Source organism: Nanorana parkeri, unplaced genomic scaffold, assembly GCF_000935625.1.
Source record: "Nanorana parkeri isolate BGI_ZX_2015 unplaced genomic scaffold, ASM93562v1 scaffold377, whole genome shotgun sequence".
NCBI lineage: Eukaryota > Metazoa > Chordata > Amphibia > Anura > Dicroglossidae > Nanorana > Nanorana parkeri.
Genome location: NW_017306645.1, coordinates 1,191,445 through 1,205,791, shown reverse-complemented (window position 1 = coordinate 1,205,791; position 14,347 = coordinate 1,191,445). Strand labels below are relative to the sequence as shown.

General features: G+C 41.3%; 1 protein-coding gene across 1 annotated transcript in view; it reads left to right on the top strand.

Moving 5' to 3' along the window:
• PCIF1 (PDX1 C-terminal inhibiting factor 1) overlaps nucleotides 1-14,347 on the top strand; it is a 43,490-nt gene that overhangs the window by 19,581 nt on the left and 9,562 nt on the right. Inside the window, exons 6-9 of the mRNA XM_018559041.1 lie at nucleotides 2,292-2,439; nucleotides 2,607-2,690; nucleotides 5,541-5,640; nucleotides 6,044-6,206. Coding sequence (XP_018414543.1) covers nucleotides 2,292-2,439; nucleotides 2,607-2,690; nucleotides 5,541-5,640; nucleotides 6,044-6,206 — 495 coding nt within the window. The remainder of the gene's footprint in view (nucleotides 1-2,291; nucleotides 2,440-2,606; nucleotides 2,691-5,540; nucleotides 5,641-6,043; nucleotides 6,207-14,347) is intronic.

Genomic DNA, 14,347 nt, shown 5'->3' with positions numbered 1-14,347 from the left:
ATACAGTTTCGTTAAACTAATAGCTATGTTAATTTTTTTGTAAACAGATCCATACGTTTAAACATTTCAAGTGGTGAAATTCAGCATTGTTCTGTGAAGAAATGGCAAAACAGGGACACTGTACTTAGCCAGAGATGCATACCACATTCACCTCATCCTTGATCCTGATCAATGATCATTTGTGGCTTTATTGCAGTTAGTCTAATAGACACATGCAAACTATAAACTGCTGAATTACATGTAACAGCCACATGAGGTCACCAAAACAAAGAAGATGTTTGTGTCCTATATCTGCTGTGAGCTACTACAGCTTACTGACAGTTGTTCGAGGGACCCTCAGTAAACAAGTCTGTATTATTTGACATGCTTTGGTTTAGGTAAAGTACAAAGTATAAATAGCTATTTAAATTGCCTCCGATGGTACATAAAAAAGACAGGTATTTTAACCCTTAATTACTCTATTCAAAATTAGGAAATGGTTTGTCTTCACATAGGCTTTAAATGAACACAGGTCTGGCTGGGGATTCCTGTGGCAAGAATCTGCATATTCCTGTGGTCAGAATCACAGGTGGTTCCAGACAGCTGTGGCTGCTCAACCGGACAGCTTGGGTCCAGGGGTGATTATCTGTCCCTAACCACAGGTAATCACTCCATGTGCGATGACATTGAACATTGGCGGACAGGTGTGGGCTACTGTCAGCCTGTCACTGCTTTGTATAGGCCACAGTGGCCACAGCTGTCTAGAACCACTTCTTTTACTCATGTAGGTAGCATTCTGATCTTTTCATTTAAGGGATATCTTTTTTTGTAAGTAATAAGCAAAAAAAGATTAATCCTGCAACAAAATATTAATCTGCACCTTCTGTGCAGTATTGATGGATACACAAGAGCTCTCAATCACCTAAGCAAAGGGAATTTAGCTGTAATATATTTTCTCACTGTCACAGGAGATATGGCTTGAGGTGTTTAGCACATAGATGAACACAGGTGTTTAGCCACTGCCATATCCTCAAGGAACAAACTGATTGATTTGGAATATATTGTGCATGTTATATAGGTGTTGTGTTAAATAAGAAGACTAATGGGAAGCCTAACTATCAATAACAGAGAAAATGCTACTCTGTGTTTCCATAAGTGCTGGCCACATATCTGAAGGCCTCGTATCGGGCAAACCAAACTCTGATCTTCTGCATCAGCAAAGATCACACGACCAAGTACCAGGGCACTCAGATATGCTGCAAGCGCAGACGAGAACCTAGAGCAGCATAATGTGCTAATATGCATCCCCTCCAGTGCTGCACAGTCCGCTCTATCCGCCGACGCTGCCATCCTCTCCCCAATCCTCCAGGTTCAGCATCTATGGCCTCATGATTGGCCAGTTGGCATTAATTAACTCCCACACGTGCACATGGGAGTTACTTCATCTCAGCGAAAAAAAGAAAAAAAACGGTGACGGTCAGGTATGAGATTTTTGGCAGAAGAGACTTACACAGGCTCCTCTCCTAAAAAAAAAACTGCCTGTCAGTAATTTTTTTAAATTACACTTTACTTCCACTTTATTAACATTGAAGTATTGATCCACTTTGAATAAGAAATCGCCAGAGCAACCAGTTTCATGGAATGCTTTTGCACTGTATTGGGATGGCAAGTAATATATATTTTCTGGTTTTAAATGACTGAGTATGCAGCTAATACATTTGTGCTCCATATATTTGCCTGCTGGGGATTATTCATGATTCACACTTTTTTTTATATTATTGCTTACCACAGCAATAAAATGGTGGCAGTAAAATGAAAAATCTCTCTATTGCTGACTATCGTTGAATGGATCCTACCTATTAGCACTACTAAATTATATGTTGACTTATGATATTAGAGGGCAGCCAGATATGAGCACAGGATCTGACCACCAAAGTTGTATTTAACAGGTGCTGATGTAAGCATGCAGGCCTGGGTGACCTCAGCATGTATGCTTATGTTTGTAGAGATTGGTACAAACAGCAATACTCTAATAATGAACCAGCCATATGCAGCAGAGCCAGTTGCTATTCTCTCTGGAACTGGTTAGCTAGGTGTGTCTGCACTAACCTGCATGTAGCTATAGGCATAATAGGATTGTGACCCAGCCAAACTGAAATTGGACATATTAGAGAGTGATTATAATTTTTATACTAACATACCACTCCAGGTTTGATACAATTTGGGAAATGTAAGAGTTCAGTTAAAATAAATACTTTCTTCTATTAAAAATATAGCCAGCCTTAACTGAAATATATTTAACCCTCTTCCAGGTATTGAACCACCCCGGGAATCATTTAACCGCTGGTTACTAGAACGGAAAGTACTAGATCAAGGACCTGACCCTCTTCTTCCCAGTGACTGTGACCCGGCTGTATCTCCATCCATGTTCAGAGAGATTATGAATGACGTCCCTATAAGGTGATTCTCCTATTCATGTTTGAGATTCTGGTTTGCATGCAGTGGGTTCTAGGTCTTTATAAAGTGGGTGATAGAACTGAACTGAATTCCTTTAGGAGAGGCATACAATCCATCTTGTATCAGATTGTTTTAAATTAAACTTTGTCCAACCTCTTATTTTATTCCAGGTTATCACGTATTAAGCATCGGGATGAAGCAAAACGTTTGCTTTTTAAATACGCCGAGGCTGCTAAGCGACTTATTGAATCTAGGTGAGATGAACATTTTATGGATATTTATGCATCTAATTGTGTGTAAACAGAACCACTTTACAAACCATTACATGCGTTCCGATAGTAATATCCTGCATAAATATCAGTATTTTATTATGCAGAGGTGCATGAGCCAAACTGATACTAAAGATTCTAGAGGATACGTGCACTAAATATTTAGTCATCTTTTTCTTTTTTGCTATTTGAACATAAAGAACAGTAAAATCCACACTCTGGTGTGGTCTTTTTGACTTTGTGCATCTCGGGATAATATTAGAAACAGTTGGTGGCTTTATTAACAGTTGTTATGTATTCATTTTTCCATCATCCATCGAGGGGCACAACTCTAAAAAATTCTGAGATGAAAGGTTATGCTGCTACCTTCAGGAGAAATAGACAGTAGACAAAAAATGAAAAGCTTGCCACTTTAAAATCATAATCCCTCACACCTGCCAGGTTTGCTTTGTTTCCTTCAGAGAATGGATATCTCCTTTTCTTCTGCTTTTTTTTAATTTTGGTTTTTTTTCTTTGGTGAGATTTTACTAATAAGAGCTGCTAGTTGATTCGTGCCGGATAATGTTAAATCCTGGACGTTTCTTTAGCTAGCCGACAAAACTGAGAGATTCATGACGGAAAGTTTCTCTAGTTGTCAGGAAGCAGGTCATTTCTAATCTTAGTACTGATGATTTGTCCTGTGGTGGTCCAGAGTTCCCGCGGTCATCTCGTCATTTAACCCCTTCGTGACGGGAGACGTACACTGTACGTCCCGTCACAAAGTGCCTATATGACTGGCCAGGTAGACTGTACGTGACAAGTTATTTAAGGCTCTGTAATGCTCATTCTCGCTGTGATTCTCAGTGGTTACCAGCCATTAATGATTGCCTCAGTATTGAGGCATTCATTAATGAAATAGTTACGCTTTTGTAAAAGCTTCTTTCTTTCATTAATGAAAGAATGAAGCCGTTACATGCAAATACGGGATGCTAAATAGCAATCCCGTATTTGACAGCTGAAAGTAGCAGAGTGAGTCACCTCTCTGCTATTTGTTTTGACAGCTCCATAGCCCGATGTTTATGATACATTTCAGGCACAGCGATAAAACAGATACAATGTATCTCTGTGCCTGAAATGTATCACTTCTGATCGATCAGAAACCTTTAGGCCTCATTCACACTGCCACGCATATACACGCGTATTGTGCCATATGCAACATATGCAAATAAATGGCTCCATACACATAGCCGCGTATGGAGCGTATATATGCGCAAAAACAGAATGGAACAGAGATGCGTCCGGGCAGCGGATTTATGCGTATTTACGCGCGTACATGCATACAGCACATTTAAAATTCCATTACGAGTGATGCATTCTGGAATTGCATATAGTGCACGCATATGCGTATAGACCTCGTATATACGCCCGTATATACGCGCATAGACGCGTATATACGCAATATACCATTTTGCTTGCGTTGTGTGTGAATGAGGCCTTAGTGAGATCTGAATCTGACATGCTGTCAGGATCAGTCTCTAAGGTTATTATTAGCTGTTCCTAAGTTTGGGCAGCCTAATAACAGCCAAAAATGTTAAAAGTTAATTTATCAAGAGTTCATAGTGACTACTTGATATAAAGTGTAAAAATAAGAATCACAAAGCAAAAATGTAAAAAGTGTGTCAGTCATTTATGAACAGAAACTGAAAACTAGCTCAGTCATGAAGGGGTTAAAGAGTGCAGGCCTTCCCAGTCACTGGGCTGTGGATCTTCCCTGCAGTGGTCCTGTGTTCCTATCTGGTGAGGTATTTCCGCTACCATTTCTCAGGTCAGGCCAGTTTTGTCTGGGGATTCCTTTTATGTTGTAACCACGGCCGTGGAGTTTGTGAGTATCCTAACCATGTTTTTTATTCCCGCAGGGGGCTGGGTCCTTCCCTTATTTTTACAAATTTTGTGGACTGTTGTTTTTATATTTTACACAGTTTTTTTTACTTTTTCCGCCATTTAAAAAAAAAAACAACCAAAAACCTGTGTTTTTGTTTTTATTGTCCAAGGGTTGCCTTTTTCGTGACCATTATCTCAACTAGAAGGGTTTCCGAGTTTGTTCCTCTTAAGGGCCTGTTCACATGATATCAGGTCCTGATCAGGTGTGGATCTGCAGACTGATGCAGTGCGTTTTGGCTGCGTTTTTGATGCGTCCAGCTGGAGTGGGGCTGTTAGTATGTTAGCTGCAGTGCGTTTTTGCTGCGTTTTGGACGCGTTTGCGTTTCCTGACCGGACAAAATGTGACATGCAGTATTTTTTCTGTCGTAAGCTTAACGGACTGCGCACATGAGAACTGGAGCCCATAAAACACATAGGGATACATTGGGATGCATTTTGAGTGCAGCAGCGTACGGAGCCGGTCAGCACACAAAACGGACGTCGTGTGAACAGGCCCTAAGGCCAAGATTGTTTTAAGATGGAAAGTTTCCTTTTTTTCCCCAAGGTGGTTTTGGCCTTTCATTTAAATGAAGACATGGTTTTCCCTTCGCTTTGTCCAGCTCCCGTTCATACTAAGGATATTTCTCTTTATTGTTTGGATGTTGTGAGGGCTATCAGTGTTTGTCTTTCAGCCACAGCTTCCTTTAGATGTATAGATTCTTTGTTTCTCCTACCAGAAGGGCCAAGAAAGGTTGTTCAGCTTCTAGATCCACTTTTTCCCAGTGTATTTGCCAGGTTTTCATTCGAGTTTCGGTGTATCCCTATTAAAAAGTTACATATAAATCCCAAGATGACATGTGTTATATATATTTATTATGTACAAGATTCCTTAACTTTTAAATGAGCATGTTGCTTAGACTTTGTTTTCTGCTGCAGACGAGCTACTCCAGATATTAGAAAGGTGGTGAAGTGGAACGTGGAAGACACATTCAGTTGGCTGCGGAGAGACCACCTGGCGACAAAGGAAGATTACATGGTCAGTCACTGATTCAGTCATAGCTGATGACACAGTATAATGTGATCTCCAGTAGCAAGATAATTATATGGGAAATTATCCCCGGAGTTAATAGAGGCAAAGGAAATGTCACGAAAATTTCTAGGCTTTGCCAATGATGTTAAATGTTATAATCTATCTCTAATCTGATGAATACATTTAGACATTGTCTTTCCTCTTTTTACTACCTTTTCCATTAAAGCTTTCATTCACTTTTTTTTATCTTTGCATCATCTCTACTTACCAGACTTTCATCTCCTTTCCATTTACCCTGTTCTACGGCCTTTGCCTTTTACCCTTCTCCATTTTTCATATCATTAAATCATGGGAACCTATCTTATTGTTGATTATGTTGATAATGGCACATATTTCTTCTCTGTTTCAGGACCGCTTGGAGCACCTACGAAGAGAATGTGGCCCTCACATGGCAGCAGTGGCACGGGACTCAGTAGAAGGCATATGTAGCAAAATCTACCACATATCTCAGGATTTTGTGAAGAGGATCCGTGAGAAGCACTTGACATTGCTACGTGAAGCCAACATACCAGGTATTATGTTTACCATTGAACACCTTGGAAATATGAAGAGAAGAAATTGCCAAGCCTTGGGCTATTGGCTGGAGTTTGCATTATATTAGGAAATGCTACTAATGTACCAGTATACTGATTCTTTTTTTTTATTTAAAGGTTTAGTTTATGTATATTAGTAAAAATAAATACACTCCCTCCTGGCTCCATGTACCATTATGCATGTGCCCAGCATTCCCATAGGCTGTATTTAATTCTCACTAACCTGCATTCTAACGGGAGTGGCAGAAATGTATTACAGCCTATAAGGCTGCAGTGTACAAGGGCAAAGTTGAAGAGGAGATCTTCAGTTATTGTTTTCTATGAACGCCCAATTGCTGACATCCAGGGTAATGTGCAGTATCCTCTGCTTCGGCAGGTGTCTATTTTTCACACAAAAATGTGCAGGGGGCTGAGAGGGTGGGTATTTTTATGTGTTATACATGGACATCCTTTTAAAGTTTTGTGGCCCTTTCCTCTTTTCTAGTATCCCTGTGGTACTGCTCAGGCAGTTCTTATTGTAAATACTTTGCTTATCAATGTATGTCTCCTATATTCTTTGCATTCAGGTGAAATATGTCTGTGCAGGTGCTCATTTATCCAGGCCTAGTATCCTTGGTAGTTGTTTTTCACATTCATCAGGACTTGTTCAGTAATTTTGAAGACCTTTCACTGCTTATTGGGTAACTTATTAATCCAGCCACCACGGAATGTGTCAAGGCAGATGTTGAATGTCCAAGGACATGATAGAAGGTGTAAAAGTTTGTGAAACCACCCTAATTACATAATCCAATCATGGTGCCATGAAGTATGGGACTGGTGTTATTTGTGTTGGTTATGCGTTTAGATGAAGCACTGAGATCTTGAAGAACATTACATCAGAATTATACAGCATACAGAGAGAACTTCCTGTGTATCATAGATAAGTAAGCATAGAGACTAACATTGAACTACAGCGCCATCTACAGCTCAAAAGACATATTTGCACATGTGATACAATATATATGCATTTCCAACTGTTGCATTTCCAACAATTTGTTCAAGTTACATTGCTGAAGGTGTTAATTCATATATCACTGGGGTAGATATATGAAAATGACATTATATGCGGGTGACAGATGATGCCACTTTTTCCCACCCCTGTTTAGAGAGGGTTATTCCTGTTTGAAGTAGATGGCCTGTTTGATGCCTCTAGTGAACAAGTACGCTCCAAAATTTGCACCTCACTGTCCTTAAAAAGAAAAAATCCCCCTTTTCCTTAGCGGGTAGGAAGACTGGGTTCAGATGAACTAATGTAATGAAATTGTTCACACTTTTACAAAGCAAATGTCACCTTCCTTCATTTACCTCCTGATAAAACGTTACATAGAATCCCTCATATGGGACGGAATGCATCAAACTGACAAAACCTTGTTCAAACGCCCCTGGGACACTAACCCTCAAGCCCCAGGCAGAATTTGTTTTATACTGTATATTGCCAACTCTACAATCCACCGAAGACCTCCCCTCTCCAATATGCCTCTCAATGGGACAAGAACCTGAGTACTTCCATGACAGAAGAAAAATGGGACCAGATATGGATATCCACTAAGATCTCTTTGGCTGTCACGGCTCTGGAAGCAAACTATAGTTTTCTCATGTGCTGAAGAAGCACTGATATTTGATTACAATGATATCCAAGGCTAACCGAGTTACCCCTCAAGCTGCTTCTAAGGATGCCCACATCTGGTGGGACTGTCCTAAAATAAAGAGATTCTGGGCTAAAAAATATATCAAGTTGCATATACAATTGCAGGTTCCACGTTCCAAGGGGACCCTTCAGGGCCCTATTGAATAAAAGTCTGCAGGGGGGGTTAGAGGTCACAGTTCACATTATTGCAGGACATATTCACAGTGGCTGAAAGAGTGATTGCACATTCCTGGAGGAATGCAACTTAAGGACTGCAACTTAAGGACATGGTCTCACATATATTATTGTGCCACAAAACGACTCTGTGGACAAATTTTGCAACACCTGGGATCCATGGATCAAAGACTACCTCCCATCAACCTTCAATCCAGACTCCCTAATGCTTTAAACTATGGTGTATCTTAATCATACACTATTCCACTTCTACACTAAGATTTGAACACTATAACTTACCCAACCCCCCTGTCCCCTAACCCCTTACTGATTTATTCCTTTTGCTATGCTGCCCCTTCCTTCTCCAAACCCCATACCCCCTTCACGCCACTCTGTAGGGCTCATGTAACAGGTTTGGCTCTATTGTCATTACAAAACAATAAACCAGCCTTGTCGATCGGAATACAATATCCCTAATGTTTCACTAGGTTCCCTTCTCCATGCATTTGAATGATTCCTTCTAATGTACTCAATGTATCTAATTACTCTCTGTAAAATGTTGAAATAGCAATAAGAACAAAAAGAGAACTAATGCAGCTACTATGTCTAAGGGCTGGTAAGCTGCAATATACAGTGATACAGAAGATGAATTATGGTGTACTCAATATAAAAAGTACCCTACTGTAGGGTTGTCAATCATTACTTCCGTTACTCATTTCTGCCAGCTGGCGGAATATCAGCGCTGACTTTTTATTGTTTAGTTGCCAGCTTTCCAGGAAAGTCTGTTCAGATTCCAATTCTGAATGCAGCAGACTACACATGTCTGTAAATACTCATAGCTAAAAAAAGATAATAGAGACATTAGTTTAGTTTTTACAATCAATTGTAACAGAGAAAGCATAACCTGCACAAAACAAACCTTGCAAAAAGTCACTTTATGAGAACATAGTGTGACATTTTAGACTAAACAGTTTAAAGCGAGCCTGAATGAAAAAGAAAAGGATTTTGTTTGTAAAACGCTTTTCTCGCAGTCTATTGTGGGGCACAGCTATGAAGAATTATGATACGTACGGATATGCTGCTGCCTTTAGGAGGAATGGGCACTAGGCAAACAAAAATGAAAAGCCTGCCACTTCAAGGACATAACGCCTCCCACCTACCAGTTGTAGCAAGCAGTATGAATGGAGGGGAGGGAGCTGTGTCCCTCTATGGACTCTGAGAAAAGGATTTTATGTTAAGAACAAAATCCCTTTTTTCTCTATTGTCCATTGAGGGGCACAGCTCTGAAGAATTCTGATATGTAGGGATGTTCAAAATCAATCCATACAGGAGTGGGCACCATAACAACTAAAACAACCAGTTCAACAACAAAAAAGATACTGTAAAAATACAATTAAACAGCTGCTTGAAGAACCTTTCTGCAAAATTTGCATCAGAGGAGGCAGAAACATCGACCTTATAAACCTTTGCTAAAGTGCGAACAGAAGACAAGTTGCAGCCTTGCAAAATTGAGTAGCTTAATTTTGCAATGCACACAAAGTATTAACTGCTGTAGGAGAATGAGCAAAAATAGGAAAGGGAGGAACCTTATCCCGCAACTCATAAGCTTGAATGACAACCTGATGAATCCATTTTGAAATAGCGGATCTAGAAGCTGAACAGCCTTTTCCAAGACCTTCTAGAAGAACATCTAATGAGTCCAAACGGCTAATAGAAGCTGTGGCTGATAGACAAGCTTCAAAAGACCCCTAGTGTCACCTTTCCACTTTAAATAAGCTATTGACGTGCTTATTGCTCGGCCTCAGTAGCCAAGCAATGACAGCTCAGGGACCGGAAGTGATGCCATTCGCGTTGCTCCTTGTCCTATGGAAAGGGGAGGAGAAAGGTGAGCGCATGCTCGCTGCTCTCCTCCCCAGCTTTCCGCCGACACCCGACATGCCAGTCCCGGGAAACACGACGGGCCGCCAGAATCGCTTCTCGCTTCGGGAGGCAGCTTTACAAAGGTAAACAGTGTCCCAGGGGCTTACAGGGCCGTACTGCCAATGGCATACTAGGTACTTCCGTGGCCCCAAAAGGGTTAATGTTACACTTCAGTTTGGATTCAGAGCGTGTGCACTCCTCAGAGAAACACATACAACAGAGGCATTCCTCTCCAAAACATTGGACAACTGCCAGCTTGCAGAGACACAACACTTTGTTTTAGCAGATCTAACAGAACAATAATCAATCAGTTTGATGTCAAGTGTGATTTTGTAACCTCAGAAGATCACATTCTGCCAGATGGAGTAGGTTATGTGACATGAATGTGGATGGCAATGTCATTAGCTGTGGCAGGCAGCTAGGTATGGTTTCAAGTCTGCAGTATGTATATGGTGCCTATTGTGCCTTTTTTTTTTCTTTCAACCCCGTTTGTCAAATATACAGAGCAGTATGATAACTTAGGCATTTGCGATTTGTTTAAAAATAGGAAACGTTCGCACTATTGTTGTGCATATTCTCTATGCAGCTAAATTGTAGATTACAAACAACTCCTCCTAACATCATTGACCTGATTTCATTAGTTAACACCCAATATTCCTATGAAAAGATGTTTGCCATGAAAAATAACTCATATCCTATATTCCTCTCAGCTTGGAGAAAATAGATTGTACATCCATACTGCATTGTTTGATCTCTAATATTGCCTGACGCATAACTGGTCCATACCTTGTCTTCCCTCCTTCCTCCCCTCCTCTCTTTCCACTTGTTTTGTCATCCTCCCTTTCCTCCTAACCTCCCTATGAATGGAAATTATATTGCAAAGCATACTGTATCCTGGATGTTAAGTTGGTTATGTTATATGCATTTTGTTATGTATGCTTCACTTGACTTCAATAAAGGACTATTGAAAGTACAAAAAAAAATACAAATATGAAACGTTTAGAATATGTAAATTCCAACTAGGGGTATGCCAAGACCCTAGGGGTAAGGGCTTTCAAAAAATACTAAACTCTCTCTTATTAAAGTATACAAATTCCAAGATTTATTAGTATAGCATAATTTTAGAAAAATTAAAAATCCATTTGATAAAACATGATCATTGAAATATAATTGTTCCATATACGTTAACATCACATGATTCATTAATCATAACATAATTTTTGTTTCATTCAGCATAGCCACTGTTATTTCATTTAGTATGGCCCCAACATGTTTCGTCCTGTTGGGCTTCTTCAGGGGGACAGGAGCTGTGTATCCTAAATGAAGAGCAATGTTCAATATAAAAACAGAACAAAAGATCACATATCATTGATCATATTCACCCTCACTTCAAAGGCGATAGAGAGAGCGATCAGGCACGGGAGTCATGTCAGGAGAGCCATACACAGCACGCCGCTCAGTTTGTTTAAAAATATGTTTAAAGAACATAGATGATTATTTGTAATACGCACAGCAGACTCCCTTCCATTATTGCATAACATTGCTGCAGCTTTCACTTATGCTCAGTATAAGTCAGTGTAACACACCATACAAGATTATCTGCAGGCTTTGCCTTTTAATAACTGCCGAAGTGTAAAGGATCCCTGATGGTGGCTCATGCACCTGTTCCCACCCCATAAATCTCAATTACCCTGCATTAGGTCCTGCCAGCAAAGTGCTCTGCTAGTGTGCCTCTGAATTTGACATCCATATATTCCACTTAACTTCATATGCTCTACACTAGAGAAATCTTTGGCCTACATACAACCGTCTGCGTGGACACATTAAGGAGTGTAATATAACAAGTTATCGTTCCAAGCTTAAATAAACCTTTCTCTTAACCCCTTCATGACTGAGGCCCTTTTTTCAATTTTTGCACCCATGTTATATTCCACATTTTAGGCCAGAAAATGACGTAAAACCCCCAACATTATATATTTTCAGAATGCCAAGACCCTATAGAATAAAATGGTGGTAGTTGAAAATTTTTATGTTGCGCAATATTAGCGCAACTCCTTATTAAACCCCAAAATTTAGTGACAAATTTAATTAAATGCCCCAAAACACAACAAATTACCCATTTTTTAAATGAAATATAAAAGATGAGGTTACAACGAGTAAAACGATACCCAACATGCCCAGTTTACAGATTGCGTGCGACCGTGAAACGGCGAAAAACTGCAGTACCCCAAAAAGTCAATAAAAGACACTTTAAAAGCCCCCACAGGTCATCAATTTAGAAATACCCCAAAATACTGGCCCTAGGATTATTGCTCTCACTCCGGCGTGCGCGGCGATACCCAACATGTGTAGCGCGTTCGTCGTTTTCATGCGTAGGCGCACCCGACGCGTGTTTACGTGGCGACGCGCGTGCTCGCGGGGGCGGGGTACTTTTAAAATTTTTTTTTTATTATTATTAGATTTATTTTATTTCATTTTAATTTTAAAAACTGTTTTTTTTTTTTTTTTATTTTACTTTGACTGCTATCACATGGGGGGGCTTGCAAGCCCCCCCATGTAATAGCAGATGGTGGTGACAGGTCCTCTTTAAGGTGATGCTGGGGGTCCAAAAGACCCTCAGTGTCACCTTTACACTGGAAATAAGCTATTGAAGTGCAGATCGCACTTCAATAGCTTATAGCTGGGCTGCAGGAGCCCAGAACTGACAGCCCAGGGACCGGAAGTGATGCAATCTGCATCGCTCCCGGTCCCATAGAACGGGGAGGGGATCGATGAACGGAAGTTCGTCGACCTCCTCCCCAGCTCCCCGCGGACACAAAGATCGCCGGTCCCGGGCCCGTAGGAGGGGCAACGGAGCCCGGGAAGCACGGCGGGGGTGTCCGGCGGGGGGGGCGGCCCCTTCTTCGGGACGCAGAAGCGATCTGGCGACAGGTAAGTCGCCAGGATCGCTTCTGTTGTAAAGCCGACAGTCGGCTCTACAAGTTTAAACAGAGTCCCGGCGGCAAAAGTCGCCGGGAGTCTGTTTAAACAGCCCCGATGCTGTACGTCGTCAGTCACGAAGGGGTTAAAAAGCTTTTCTGGTGAAATGGTGATTGAGCGCGTTTCCCATAGCCTTAGATACTGTAACTGGGCTTTCTTGGATCACAGCTCATTCCATCACCTTGTGCATCTGTAACCTGCCCGCAAGGACGCTGTAGATATCATAGAATGGAGAGAATTTCTCTGAGTTTTTAACCTATTCTCCCCACATTAGAGAGAAGGTTTAGGAATATTTGGTTTCATGTTGCTAAAAATGGTGTGTTAAATCAATTCAGCCTATTAGAACAAAAGGAAATTGTTTAAAATGAGAAATCATTTACTATAATCAATAGTAAATACTTCGGCCTATTTTCTTTGCAGCAAAGGATTAGTTAATATTAGGGATGCACTGATACCAGTACTAGTATCGGTTTTTTGAGGGTACTGCCTACCCATTATTTATAACAGGTATTTGTATAACGCCGACAATTTACGCAGCGCTTTACAAAGTTGCACATTCACATCAGTTCCTGCCCTCAATCTAAAATGCATCTCAGGACTAACCTGCCATCAGCAGTGACTACTGCTTTCCTCTCCCACTCTGTGCTGGCCTTTCGCTGCTCCTCGGAAGTGGAGCACAACAGCTGGCTCCTTAAATGTCTGCATTGACCTTCCTTCCAGGGGTGCTTGCCTCCCTAGCCAGAAGCCTACTCTCCCCATGTTTTTCGGCTCCATAGATCGGGAAGTCAGCGAAAACACACTGCCGTCGCTGACTTCCCGATCCTCTCCCTGTAGAGAGCAGTGACTCCCTGCAAGGATTCCCCCCTCCCCTCTCAATTTCTCCACGCTTACTGAAGGATTGGATGGGGCAGGGGGGCGGGCACAGCTGTCTCTGTCTCTAGAGAGGCAGAGCCAGCTGTCAATCAGCCAGCGGGGTGGATCTTGACAGACTGCGGCACTCTCAGCATATAGCACGCAATAGCCTGCTATATACTGAGGTTTGGGTCACCGGAGGACACAGTATATGTCCTCCTGTGACCCTGAGGAGAACTATGGGCAAAAAAGGTTTCCCTATAGTTCTCCTTTAAAGGTCCTCATAAGTGGGGGCATGGCAGTGGTGTGTCCATTGCCTGAATATTTTGTGCTGGAAGGTTTTACAAGGTGGATGTTTTGGCATCGGCGGATGCTGGTTTGGGTGACGTCCCTACCTTTCAGGATCTCCGATCTGTTGCCGTGTGTCCTTCAATGAACGGGAGAGAAAATAGGATTTTTGTACTCACCGTAAAATCCTTTTCTCTCCGTTCATTGAAGGACACAGGTCCCGCCCTCTTTTCTGGGTATG